Genomic DNA, 13,173 nt, shown 5'->3' on the forward strand with positions numbered 1-13,173 from the left:
CAATTCACAAGCTGTACCTCCAGCAAGTGATTATCAGGGTCCCCCTCCTTCAACAGGGAAGGGGTTACTATTCCACAATGTTTGTGGTACCGAAACCGGACGGTTCGGTGAGACCCATTCTGAATTTAAAATCCTTGAACACTTACCGTATATAAAGAAATTCAAGTTCAAAATGGAATCGCTCAGAGCGGTTATTGCAAGCCTGGAAGAGGGGGATTTTATGGTGTCGCTGGACATCAAGGATGCTTACTTGCATGTCCCCATTTACCCACTTCACCAGGAGTACCTCAGGTTTGTGGTACAGGACTGTCATTACCAGCTCCAGATGTTGCCGTTTGGCCTGTCCACGGCACCGAGGATATTTACCAAGGTAATGGCCGAAATGATGATACTCCTTCGGAAGAATTGAGTTATAGTTATCCCGTACTTGGACGATCTCCTCATAAAGGCGAGGTCCAGAGAGCAGTTGTTGATCAGCGTAGCACTCTCTCAGGAAGTGTTGCAACAGCACGGCTGGATTCTGAATGTTCCAAAGTCGCAGCTGATTCCTACGACGCGTCTGCTTTTCCTGGGCATGATTCTGGACACAGAACAGAAGAAGGTGTTTCTCCCGGTGGAGAAGGCCCAGGAATTGTCATCTCTGGTCAGGGACCTCCTGAAACCAAAACAGGTATCGGTGCATCACTGCACGCGAGTCCTGGGAAAGATGGTGGCTTCATACGAAGCCATTCCCTTCGGCGGGTTCCATGCAAGGATCTTTCAGTGGGATCTGTTGGACAAGTGGTCCGGATCGCATCTTCAGATGCATCAGCTGATCACCCTGTCCCCAAGGGCCAGGGTGTCTCTTCTGTGGTGGCTGCAGAGGGCTCACCTTCTCGAGGGCCGCAGGTTCGGCATACAGGACTGGGTCCTGGTGACCACGGATGCAAGCCTCCGAGGATGGGGGGCAGTCACTCAGGGAAGAAACTTCCAAGGGCTGTGGTCAAGTCTGGAGACTTCTCTACACATAAATATACTGGAACTAAGGGCCATTTACAACGCCCTGAGTCAAGCAGAGCCCCTGCTTCGAAACCGGCCAGTGCTGATTCAGTCAGACAACATCACGGCGGTCGCCCATGTAAACCGCCAGGGCGGCACAAGAAGCAGGATGGCAATGGCGGAAGCCACAAAGATTCTTCGGTGGGCGGAGAATCACGTGCAAGCACTGTCAGCAGTGTTCATTCCGGGAGTGGACAACTGGGAAGCAGACTTCCTCAGCAGACACGACCTCCACCCGGGAGAGTGGGGACTTCATCAAGAAGTCTTCACACAGATTGCAAAGCGATGGGAACTGCCACAGGTGGACATGATGGCGTCCCGCCTTAACAAAAAGCTAAAAAGATATTGCGCCAGGTCAAGGGACCCTCAGGCGATAGCTGTGGACGCCCTAGTGACACCGTGGGTGTACCAGTCGGTACATGTGTTTCCTCCTCTTCCTCTCATACCCAAGGTACTGAGAATAGTAAGAAAGAGAGGAATAAGAACAATACTCATTGTTCCGGATTGGCCAAGAAGGACTTGGTGCCCGGAACTGCAAGAAATGCGCACAGAGGACCCATGGCCTCTGCCTCTCAGACAGGCCCTGCTGCAACAAGGGCCCTGTCTGTTCCAAGACTTACCGCGGCTGCGTTTGACGGCATGGCGGTTGAACGCCGGATCCTAGCGGAAAAGGGCATTCCGGATGAAGTTATTCCTACGCTGATAAAGGCTAGGAAGGACGTGACAGCAAAGCATTATCACCGTATATGGCGAAAATATGTTGCTTGGTGGGAGGCCAGGACGGCCCCTACAGAGGAATTCCAGCTGGGTCGATTCCTGCACTTCCTACAGTCAGGGGTGACTATGGGCCTAAAATTGGGGTCCATAAAGGTCCAGATTTCGGCCCTATCCATTTTCTTTCAAAAAGAACTGGCTTCACTGCCTGAGGTTCAGACGTTTGTTAAGGGAGTGCTGCATATTCAGCCCCCTTTTGTGCCACCAGTGGCACCCTGGGATCTTAACGTTGTGTTGGATTTCCTGAAATCCCACTGGTTTGAGCCACTTAAGACCGTGGAACTAAAGTATCTCACGTGGAAAGTGCTCATGCTGTTGGCCTTAGCATCGGCTAGGCGTGTGTCGGATTTGGCGGCTTTGTCATGTAAAAGCCCATATCTGATCTTCCATATGGACAGGGCAGAATTGAGGACTCGTCCCCAATTTCTCCCAAAGGTGGTATCATCGTTTCATTTGAACCAACCTATTGTGGTGCCTGCGGCTACTCGGGACTTGGAGGACTCCAAGTTGCTGGACGTAGTCAGGGCTTTGAAAATATATGTTTCCAGAACGGCTGGAGTCAGGAAGACTGACTTGCTGTTTTTCCTGCATGCACCCAACAAGCTGGGTGCTCCTGCTTCAAAGCAAACTATTGCTCGCTGGATCTGTAGCACGATTCAGCTGGCTCATTCTGCGGCTGGATTGCCGCATCCAAAATCAGTAAAAGCCCATTCCACAAGGAAGGTGGGCTCTTCTTGGGCGGCTGCCCGAGGGGTCTCGGCTTTACAGCTTTGCCGAGCGGCTACTTGGTCGGGTTCAAACACCTTTGCAAAATTCTACAAGTTTGATACCCTGGCTGAGGAGGACCTTGTGTTTGCTCATTCGGTGCTGCAGAGTCATCCGCACTCTCCCGCCCGTTTTGGAGCTTTGGTATAATCCCCATGGTCCTTACGGAGTTCCCAGCATCCACTAGGACGTCAGAGAAAATAAGAATTTACTCACCGGTAATTCTATTTCTCGTAGTCCGTAGTGGATGCTTGGCGCCCGTCCCAAGTGCGGACTTTCTGCAATACATGTATATAGTTATTGCTTAAATAAGGGTTATTGTTATGAGCCATCCGTTGAGTGAGGCTCAGTTGTTGTTCATACTGTTAACTGGGTAAGATTATCACAAGTTGTACGGTGTGATTGGTGTGGCTGGTATGAGTCTTACCCTGGATTCCAAAAATCCTTTCCTTGTAATGTCAGCTCTTCCGGGCACAGTTTCCCTAACTGAGGTCTGGAGGAGGGGCATAGAGGGAGGAGCCAGTGCACACCAGATAGTACCTAATCTTTTCTTTAGAGTGCCCAGTCTCCTGCGGAGCCCGTCTATTCCCCATGGTCCTTACGGAGTTCCCAGCATCCACTACGGACTACGAGAAATAGAATTACCGGTGAGTAAATTCTTATTTTCTGTGCAGGGTAAATACTGGCTGCTTATTTTCTACACTGCAATTTAGATTTCAGTTTTGAGACATCCTACCGAAATCTAACTCTCTCTGCACATATTACATCTACCCCACCTGCAGTGCAGCATGGTTTTGCTCAATTGCTAACTTTTTTGGTTTGCTAACAAACCTGAATAAGTCCCTATGGGGGTTATTCAGAGAAGAACGCAGATGGCTGCATACGGCCAGCACGGGGCAAGGCCACCCAACATGTGTGAGGCCAAATCGGAACTAAGGTTGACCCCCGGCATCGGCACACCGCGATTCAGGCCGCATTAGCGGCCGGGTCAGAATGACTCTATATGTCTGTAAGGATACTTGTACTCTTCTGTTGTAGAGGCAGAGTCTCCATTGCCTGCTACCTTGTTGGTCAACCCCTAGTTGTATCTCGCTGTTTGGAAGCAATGGTGGCAATGTACAAATGGTGCTTGTGCAAAGTGGCCGAGGATCTGTGGGAACCTGATATTGCATGCAGTGTCAGATCTGAGATTTTCTGTACAAACCGAGTACATTTTATTTTAGGTGACAAGGGCTGATCCTAGGTGTCATTTAGTTGCTGATTGGACAACGTGGGCCATGCTCTTGAATTAATAATGATTTAACCTAAGCATATAATATCTGCCAACTATGCCTTGCCAGATCTGTGTCCACACACAGCTGACATTATGATTTGTGTGATCAGTGTGTCCTTATTATCCATCACATTGCAGGGCTGTAACTAGGGGGGTGCCAGCAGTGCTACAGCACAGAGCACTGGTCTCTGTGGGCGGTATCATCGCTGCCCCACTGCCCTTGCTTCTGGCTAGTAGGATGCCTGATACAGGCACCACACAGCCAGTATAGCTGCAGCAGTGATGCCTGGAGGGTCCTCAGGATGCCCCTTATAATGGAGGGAAGGACCCCCACCCACTATATTGCTACATTGGAGGGACAGTTTCTTTAAGTGTGGGACAGACGGGTAGATGTATGAAGCTATGAAAAGACTGGAGAAGTGAGCCAGTTGAGAAGGTGCCCAGGGCAACCAATAAGCTGGTACATATAATTTTATGGAATGTTCTTGATAAATGCTACCTCAAAGCTGATTAATTGCCATGGGCAACGTCTCCACTGTCACATTCCCAACTCTTTTCACTACTTCATACATTTCCCCCAGAGTTCTTTCCTATGTACAGCAGAAATATTCTAGTAATTCCATTGCAGAACACTACAGCCATCCAAATTCCTGCACTTGTGCTCATATTGGACACCATGGTTTGTGTAGTGTTTTCGTGATTTCATTGTGCACATGCCCAGAGAGCAAGCAGCATACCTTATCAGCAGAAAGGAGGAACAGGGGAGCGAAGAAATGGTCTCACGTAGGCAAAGTCCATTACAGATATGTTCACTCATATAGGACTCATGCAGCACAGCAGTTATGTGTATGTACCTCTGTTTGGGGACGTACAGGGAGGTGCAAGCACACACTGATGATAAAGCAGGGGCGCACGCAACTCACGATATATAGGCCTCTACGTATCTGCGGATAGACGCTAGTTTTATGTGTGAGTAATTCACGCCCAACACTGCATCAGCTCCAATGGGACAAATGTAAAGTTGAAAGTAAATCCATGTAGGAGGAGCAGATGGTGAATATGTAATATATGCAGACAGATTTACATTTGGGAGGTGTCCGCTTCAACCGTAAATAACAATGTAAAAATAAAACTGCCCAGGATTTGTGTGCTACATGCAAGAGCAGCCTGTATGAACAGTACATACATGCAAAACAGCCTGTATGATCAGTACGCAAAGCAGCCTGTATGATCAGCACTTACATGCAAAGCAGCCTGTATGATCAGTACGTACATGCAAAGCAGCCTGTATGATCAGTACGTACATGCAAAGCAGCCTGTATGATCAATACATACATGCAAAGCAGCCTGTATGATCAGTACGTACATGCAAAGCAGCCTGTGTGGTCAGTACATACATGCAAAGAAGCCTGTATGATCAGTACGTAAAGCAACCTGTATGATCAGTACATACATGCAAAGCAGCCTGTATGATCAGTACATACATGCAAAGCAGCCTGTATGATCAGTACTTAAGCAGCCTGTATGATCAGTACATACATGCAAAGCAGCCTGTATGATCAGTACATACATGCAAAGCAGCCTGTATGATCAGTACGTAAAGCAGCCTGTATGATCAGTACATACATGCAACGCAGCCTGTGTGAACAGTACATACATGCAAAGCAGCCTGTATGATCAGTACGTAAAGCAGCCTGTATGATCAGTACATACATGCAAAGCAGCCTGTATGATCAGTACGTAAAGCAGCCTGTATGATCAGTACGTAAACTAGCCTGTATGATCAGTACATACATGCAAAGCAGCCTGTATGATCAGTACATACATGCAAAGCAGCCTGTATGATCAGTACGTAAAGCAGCCTGTATGATCAGTACATACATGCAACGCAGCCTGTATGAACAGTACATACATGCAAAGCAGCCTGTATGATCAGTACGTAAAGCAGCCTGTATGATCAGTACGTAAAGCAGCCTGTATGATCAGTACGTAAACTAGCCTGTATGATCAGTACATACATGCAAAACAGCCTGTATGATCAGTACATACATGCAAAACAGCCTGTATGATCAGTACATACATGCAAAGCAGCCTGTTTGATCAATGCATACATGCAAAGCAGCAAGTATTATCAGTACTGTAACTGGTGTAAATGTCTCCTAAATCTGAATGAGGCCTTAAAGGGTATATTTACTAAAACTCGATTTTCATTGATATTAATCGATTTTGAGTTTCCAGAACTGAAACAGATTTACTAATAGATGATTTTTTATTTTCTTTCTTAAATGATAGTAAATGTGTGTTTTAGCCCTGGAAACCCAACATCAATTTAGGTTGATTTACATCGACCAGAAAGCAACCGAAATTAACCTTTAGTAAATAAACCCCTAAGTCTGTGGTTCCAAAAATTTTTGAATCACGGCGCCCTAGAATATCAGAATTGTTTTCACAGCGCCCCTAGGCCAACAGTTTCTTATTGAGACATTTAGAAAGAAATATTAGATTAAGTAAATTGTGTTTATATGTCATCCTGAGGGTCAGTTGTGTGGTGAGGGACAGGATTCACTTCTGTTGACCAATATTTTATGACTGGCAGCCACCAGCACTGGTTTCATCTATTAAATTGACCATAATCCAAGGCTCTCCTGCAAGTGTCCAGAGGCCCCCCAGGGTGCCTAGGCACACAGTTTGAGAACCACTGTCCTAAGTATTACATATTAATTATGAATATAGTTTATTAATTGGTCAGGTCTCTGGAGTCTTTAAAAGAGGATACAGCAGTCACTATAGGATGCACAAGATGCTGGCGTGCCTCAGTAACAACATGCAGCACCTTTAGAAGCGCAGATACTGCTGCGCACATTGTGCCTCAGGTTGGGGCAAGGAGCTGACACTCAGAGGGAACGTATCAGTGACTCTGCTGCTGAAAGTCTGTCTTTTGTGCATTTGTTAAATGAATCATTTCAAATGTTTTGTTGCTTTACACGTTTCTCTTTTTCTGTCAACAGTAAAAACCAGGACAGCTCAGCTAGCAAAAATCAAGTGGGTTGTCAGCATTGTATTTTACGTCTTACAGGTATGTAAATGACAATTCTTACTGTTCCTCTGTATAATGATAGATTTATGCCTCAAAGAGGCTCCTGGTTTACCCTTTTCTTTTGGAAATGTCCTAAGCCTTGAAGAAGTGATAAAGTGGAGAGAGATAAAGTACCAGCCAATTAGCTCCTAACTGCCATGTTACAGGCTGTGGCCCAGATTTGTCAAGCCTTGGAGAGTGATAAATTGCAGAGTGATAAAGTACCAACCAATCCGCTCCCAACTGTCATTTTTCAAACACAGAGGGAGATGTACTAAGCCTTGAAGCTATAAAGTGGAGAGTGATAACGTACCAGCCAACCAGCTCCTAACTGTCATTTTTCAAACAAAGGGGGTATTTATCAATTAAGTGGCGTTTACTAATTCGACACAGGGTATTCAATTGCGGGCATTTTCACCCATTTTTTAAAATCCATTTTCGCCCATGCCGTTTCCTTTTTTTATCCGCATGGGCGAAACACATGTATCGGCGGCGAATTTGCCGATACACGTGGTTTTCACCAGTGCTGGATTTTACAACCAGTCAAAAAGATACTGGTTAAACAGGTTGAATGTAAATTCGACCTAAAAACGGGCAAAAATTGAATACCCCCCAATAGCCTATAACATGGCAGTTAAGAGCTGATTGGCTTGTTCTTTATCACTCTCCACTTTATCACTTTTCAAGGCTTAGTACATCTCCCCCTAATGGAGATCTCCACCCACATTACCCTTAGAGAATGTGCCTTGTGTAGGTTGCAGATAGTTCGGGGCATTTCTCAGTACTGTCACCTAAACACCCCACATTGTTACGTATCCCAGGGGCTACGGTCAGAAAGACTGTAGGGCAGCAAACTCAATAAAGAGCATCTTCCGTAGATGTTTCCACCAGGAGTGGCCTGCACTCATCAGAGTTCTTCTGTTACCCCTGCCTTCCTGTTAGCAGAAGTATTTTAGTTACAAGTTTGGTCATGGGGAGAGATAGGGGTGTGATTTATAAAAAAAACCTGTTGTAGATTTAATGCAGACCTTGGAGTCACACTAGTAATTTAGATAAAGAGTAAATTGGGTCTGAACCAGGTGGGTGTGAGGGTGTTCCAAACCGACAAGTGTATGCTTGCACAGAGAGCGACTAGAGGCAGCCCACAATCAGACTGCAATTCAAAAAATTGTGTTGGAGGAAAAAAAAAAGTATAAATTGACATAATACAGGGAGGAAATGATGGCAGACATTCTCCTGTGATTCTGTACTGCGTTTGTATGCATACACTTCAGGCTGGGAATTACACCAATGTCTAGTATAATATGTAGCAGAATAAGTCACAAACATTTGTATATATAGAGAGGAATTATGGTGTGCGTACACAAGGTGAGATTTTTTCTTACGATTTTGACTATATAGTCAAAATCGTAAGAAAAGTTAGTGCAGATTGCAAGGTGAAGCTCACCTTGCGATCCCGATTCGATGCCGATGTGCGGTCCCGCGTGGTCGGCATCGCAAGAATAGATAGACTGTGCAGGCAAGTTAATTTTGAGTATCTCTGTAGAAGAGAGAGTCAAAATTGACACTTAGCCAAAATCGCACATAGGGGGTCATTCCGAGTTGTTCGCTCGCTAGCTGCTTTTAGCAGCATTGCACACGCTAGGCCGCCGCCCTCTGGGAGTGTATCTTAGTTTAGCAGAATTGCGATAGAAAGATTAGCAGGATTGCGAATAGAAAATTCTTAGCAGTTTCTGAGTAGCTCCAGACCTACTCACAGATTGCGATCAGCTCAGGCTGTTTCGTTCCTGGTTTGACGTCACAAACACACCCTGCGTTCGTCCAGCCACTCCCCCGTTTCTCCAGACACGCCCGCGTTTTATCCTGACACGCCTGCGTTTTTCCGCACACTCCCAGAAAACGGCCAGTTTCCGCCCAGAAACACCCACTTCCTGTCAATCACACTACGATCACTTCAACGATGAAAATTCTTCGTTCGGCCGTGAGTAAATCTACTAAGTTTTGTGCTAAAATACTTAGCGCACTGCGTACCATGCGCATGCACATTTCTCTATCGTCCTAAGTGGATGCTGGGGTTCCTGAAAGGACCATGGGGAATAGCGGCTCCGCAGGAGACAGGGCACAAAAAGTAAAGCTTTTACAGGTCAGGTGGTGTGCACTGGCTCCTCCCCCTATGACCCTCCTCCAGACTCCAGTTAGATTTTTGTGCCCGGCCGAGAAGGGTGCAATTCTAGGTGGCTCTCATAAAGAGCTGCTTAGAGAAGTTTAGCTTAGGTTTTTTATTTTACAGTGATTCCTGCTGGCAACAGGATCACTGCAACGAGGGACAGAGGGGAGAAGAAGTGAACTCACCTGCGTGCAGGATGGATTGGCTTCTTGGCTACTGGACATGAAGCTCCAGAGGGACGATCACAGGTACAGCCTGGATGGTCACCGGAGCCTCGCCGCCGGCCCCCTCGCAGATGCTGAAGCAAGAAGAGGTCCAGAATCGGCGGCTGAAGACTCCTGCAGTCTTCTAAAGGTAGCGCACAGCACTGCAGCTGTGCGCCATTTTCCTCTCAGCACACTTCACACGGCAGTCACTGAGGGTGCAGGGCGCTGGGGGGGGGCGCCCTGGGAGGCAAATGTAAACCTATATAAGGCTAAAAATACCTCACATATAGCCCCCAGAGGCTATATGGAGATATTTAACCCCTGCCTAAATACAATAAATAGCGGGAGACGAGCCCGCCGAAAAAGGGGCGGGGCCTATCTCCTCAGCACACAGCGCCATTTTCTCTCACAGAAAGGCTGGAGAGAAGGCTCCCAGGCTCTCCCCTGCACTGCACTACAGAAACAGGGTTTAAACAGAGAGGGGGGGCACTAAATTGGCGATATAAATATATTAAAGATGCTATAAGGGAGAAACACTTATATAAGGTTGTCCCTATGTAATTATAGCGTTTTTTTGGTGTGTGCTGGCAAACTCTCCCTCTGTCTCTCCAAAGGGCTAGTGGGGTCCTGTCCTCTGTCAGAGCATTCCCGGTGTGTGTGCTGTGTGTCGGTACGTGTGTGTCGACATGTATGAGGATGATGTTGGAGGAGGCGGAGCAATTGCCTATGATGGTGATGTCACTCTCTAGGGAGTCGACACCGGTATGGATGGCTTATTTAGGGAATTACGTGAGAATGTCAACACGCTGCAAGGTCGGTTGACGACATGAGACGGCCGACAAACAATTAGTACCGGTCCAGGCGTCTCAGAAACACCGTCAGGGGTTTTTAATAACGCCCATTTACCTCAGTCGGTCGACACAGACACAGACACCGACACTGAATCCAGTGTCGACGGTGAATAAACAAACGTATTCCTTATTAGGGCCACACGTTAAGGGCAATGAAGGAGGTGTTACATATTTCTGATACTACAAGTACCACAAAAAAGGGTATTATGTGGGAGTGAAAAAACTACCTGTAGTTTTTCCTGAATCAGATAAAATAAAATAAAGTGTGTGATGATGCGTGGGGTTACCCCGATAGCAAATATTGGCGTTATACCCTTTCCCGCCAGAAGTTAGGGCGCGTTGGAAATGAATAAGGCGCTCACACGCTTATCAAGTGGCGTTACCGTCTCCAGATACGGCCGCCCTCAAGGAGCCAGCTGATAGGCAGCTGGAAAAATATCCTAAAAAGTATATACACACATAAGGTGGTTATACTGCGACCAGCGATCGCCATCAGCCTGGAGATGCAGTGCTGGGTTGGCTTGGTCGGTTTCCCTGACTGAAAATATTTGATTGATATAGAGCATTTAATAGGATGCATTATATATTTATGTATGCGAGATGCACAGAGGGATATGTGCACTCTGGCATCAAAATAAGTGCGTGATCCATATCTCCCAGAAGATGTCATGGACACGACAGTGGTCAGGTGATACATATCCCATACGACACATGGAAGTATGGCCGTATAAAGGGAAAGAGTTATTTGGGGTCGGTCCAACGGACCTGGGGGTCTCGGCAACAGCTGGAAATCCAACCTTTTTACCCCAAGTTACATCTCAGCAGAAACAGACACCGTCTTTTCAGCCTCAATCCTTCCGTTACCATGAGGGCAAGCGGGCAAAAGGCCAGTCATATCTGCCCAGACATAGAGGAAAGGGAAGTAGACTGCAGCAGACAGCTCCTTCCCAGGAAAGGAAGCCTTCCACCGCGTCTGCCAAGTCCCCAGCATGACGCTGGGGCCGTGTAAGCGGACTCAGGTTAGGTGGGGGTGTAGTCTCAAGAGTCTCAACGCGCAGTGGGATCACTCGCAAGTTGACCCCTGGATCGTACTAGTATTATCCCAGGGGTACAGATTGGAGAGTCGAGACATCTTTTCCTCGCAGGTTCCTGAAGTCTGCGTTACCAACGGCTCCCTCCAACAGGGAGGCAGTATTGGGAAAAATTCACAAGCTGTATTTCCAGCAGGTGATAATCAAAGTACCCCTCCTACAACAAGGAAAAGGGTATTAGTCTTCCACACTATATGGTGGTACTGAAGCCAGACGGCTTGGTGAGACATAGTCTAAATCTGAAATCTTTGAACACTTACATAAAGGTTCAAATCAAGATGGAGTCACTCAGAGCAGTGATAGCGAACCGGAAAGAAGGGGACTATATGGTGTCCCGGGACATCAAGGATTACCTCCATGTCCAAAATTTGCCCTTCTCAACAAGGGTACATCGGGTTCGTGATACAGAACTGTCAATATCAGTTTCAAAAGTTGCCGTTGAATTATCCACGGCACCCCGGGCCTTTACCAAGGTAATGGCCGAAAAGATGACTCTCTTCAAAGAAAAGGGCATCTTAATTATCCCTTACTTGGACGATATCCTGAAAGGGGCAAGTTCCAGAGAACAGTTGGAGGTCGGAAAAGAACTATCTAAAGTAGTTCTACGATAGCACGAGTGGATTCTAAATATTCCAAAAATCGCAGCTGTTTTTCCGATGATACGTCTGCTGTTCCCAGGAATGATTCTGGGCATAGTCCAGAAAAAGGTATTTCTCCTGGAGGGGAAAGCCAGGGAGTTATCCGACCTAGTCAGAAACCTCCTAAAACCAGGCCAAGTATCAGTGCATTAATGCACAGGAGGCCTGGGAAAAATGGTGGCTTCTTACGAAGCGATTCCATTCGGCAGATCTCACGCAAAACATTTTCAGGGAGATTTGCTGGACGAATGGTCCGGATCGCATCTTCAGATGCATCAGCGGATAGCCCTGTCTCCAAGGACAAGGGTATCTCTTCTGTGGTGGTTGCAGGAGGCTCATCTACTGGAGGGCCGCAGATTCGGCATACAGGATTGGATCCTGGTGACCATGGACGCCAGCCTGAGAGGCTGGGGAGCAGTCACACAGGGAAGAAACTTCCAGGGAGTGTGGACGAGCCTGGAAAAGTCTCTTCACATAAACATTCTGGAACTAAGAGCAATCTACAATGCTCTAAACCAGGCGGAACCTCTGCTTCAAGGAAGACCGGTGTTGATCCAGTCGGACAACATCACGGCAGTCGCCCATGTAAACAGACAGGGCGGCACAAGAAGCAGGAGTGCAGTGGCAGAAGCTGCCAGGATCCTTCGCTGGGCGGAGAATCACGTGATAGCATTGTCAGCAGTATTCATCCCGGGCGTGGACAACTGGGAAGCAGACTTCCTCAGCAGACACGATCTTCACCCGGGAGAGTGGGGACTTCATTCAGAAGTTTTCCTCATGATAATAAACCGTTGGGAAAAACCAATGGTGGACATGATGGCGTCTCGCCTCAACAAAAAACTGGACAGGTATTGCGCCAGGTCAAGAGATCCGCAGGCAATAGCTGTGGATGCGCTGGTAACACCTTGGGTGTACCAGTCGGTATATGTTTTTCCTCCTCTGCCTCTCATACCAAAGGTATTGAGGATTATACGGCAAAGAGGAGTAAGAACGATACTAGTGGCTCCGGATTGGCCAAGAAGGACTTGGTACCCGGAACTTCAAGAGATGGTCACGGACGATCCGTGGCCTCTACCTCTGAGAAGGGACCTGCCTCTGCAGGGTCCTTGTCTTTTTCAAGACTTACCGCGGCTGCGTTTGACGGCATGGCGGTTGAACGCCAGATTCTAAAAGAAAAAGGCATTCCTGAAGAAGTCATTCCTACCTTGATTAAGGCAAGGAAAGAAGTCACCGCAAAGCATTATCACCGCATTTGGCGGAAATATGTGGCATGGTGCGAGGGTCGGAATGCTCC

The 13,173-nt window shown here is 47.2% G+C and overlaps 1 protein-coding gene across 1 annotated transcript in view; it reads left to right on the forward strand.

The window, feature by feature from the left end:
• GET1 (guided entry of tail-anchored proteins factor 1) overlaps positions 1-13,173 on the forward strand; it is a 339,667-nt gene that overhangs the window by 169,687 nt on the left and 156,807 nt on the right. Inside the window, exon 3 of the mRNA XM_063956589.1 lies at positions 6,859-6,926. Coding sequence (XP_063812659.1) covers positions 6,859-6,926 — 68 coding nt within the window. The remainder of the gene's footprint in view (positions 1-6,858; positions 6,927-13,173) is intronic.

The sequence above is a fragment of the Pseudophryne corroboree genome, chromosome 2, assembly GCF_028390025.1.
Source record: "Pseudophryne corroboree isolate aPseCor3 chromosome 2, aPseCor3.hap2, whole genome shotgun sequence".
Classification (NCBI taxonomy): domain Eukaryota; kingdom Metazoa; phylum Chordata; class Amphibia; order Anura; family Myobatrachidae; genus Pseudophryne; species Pseudophryne corroboree.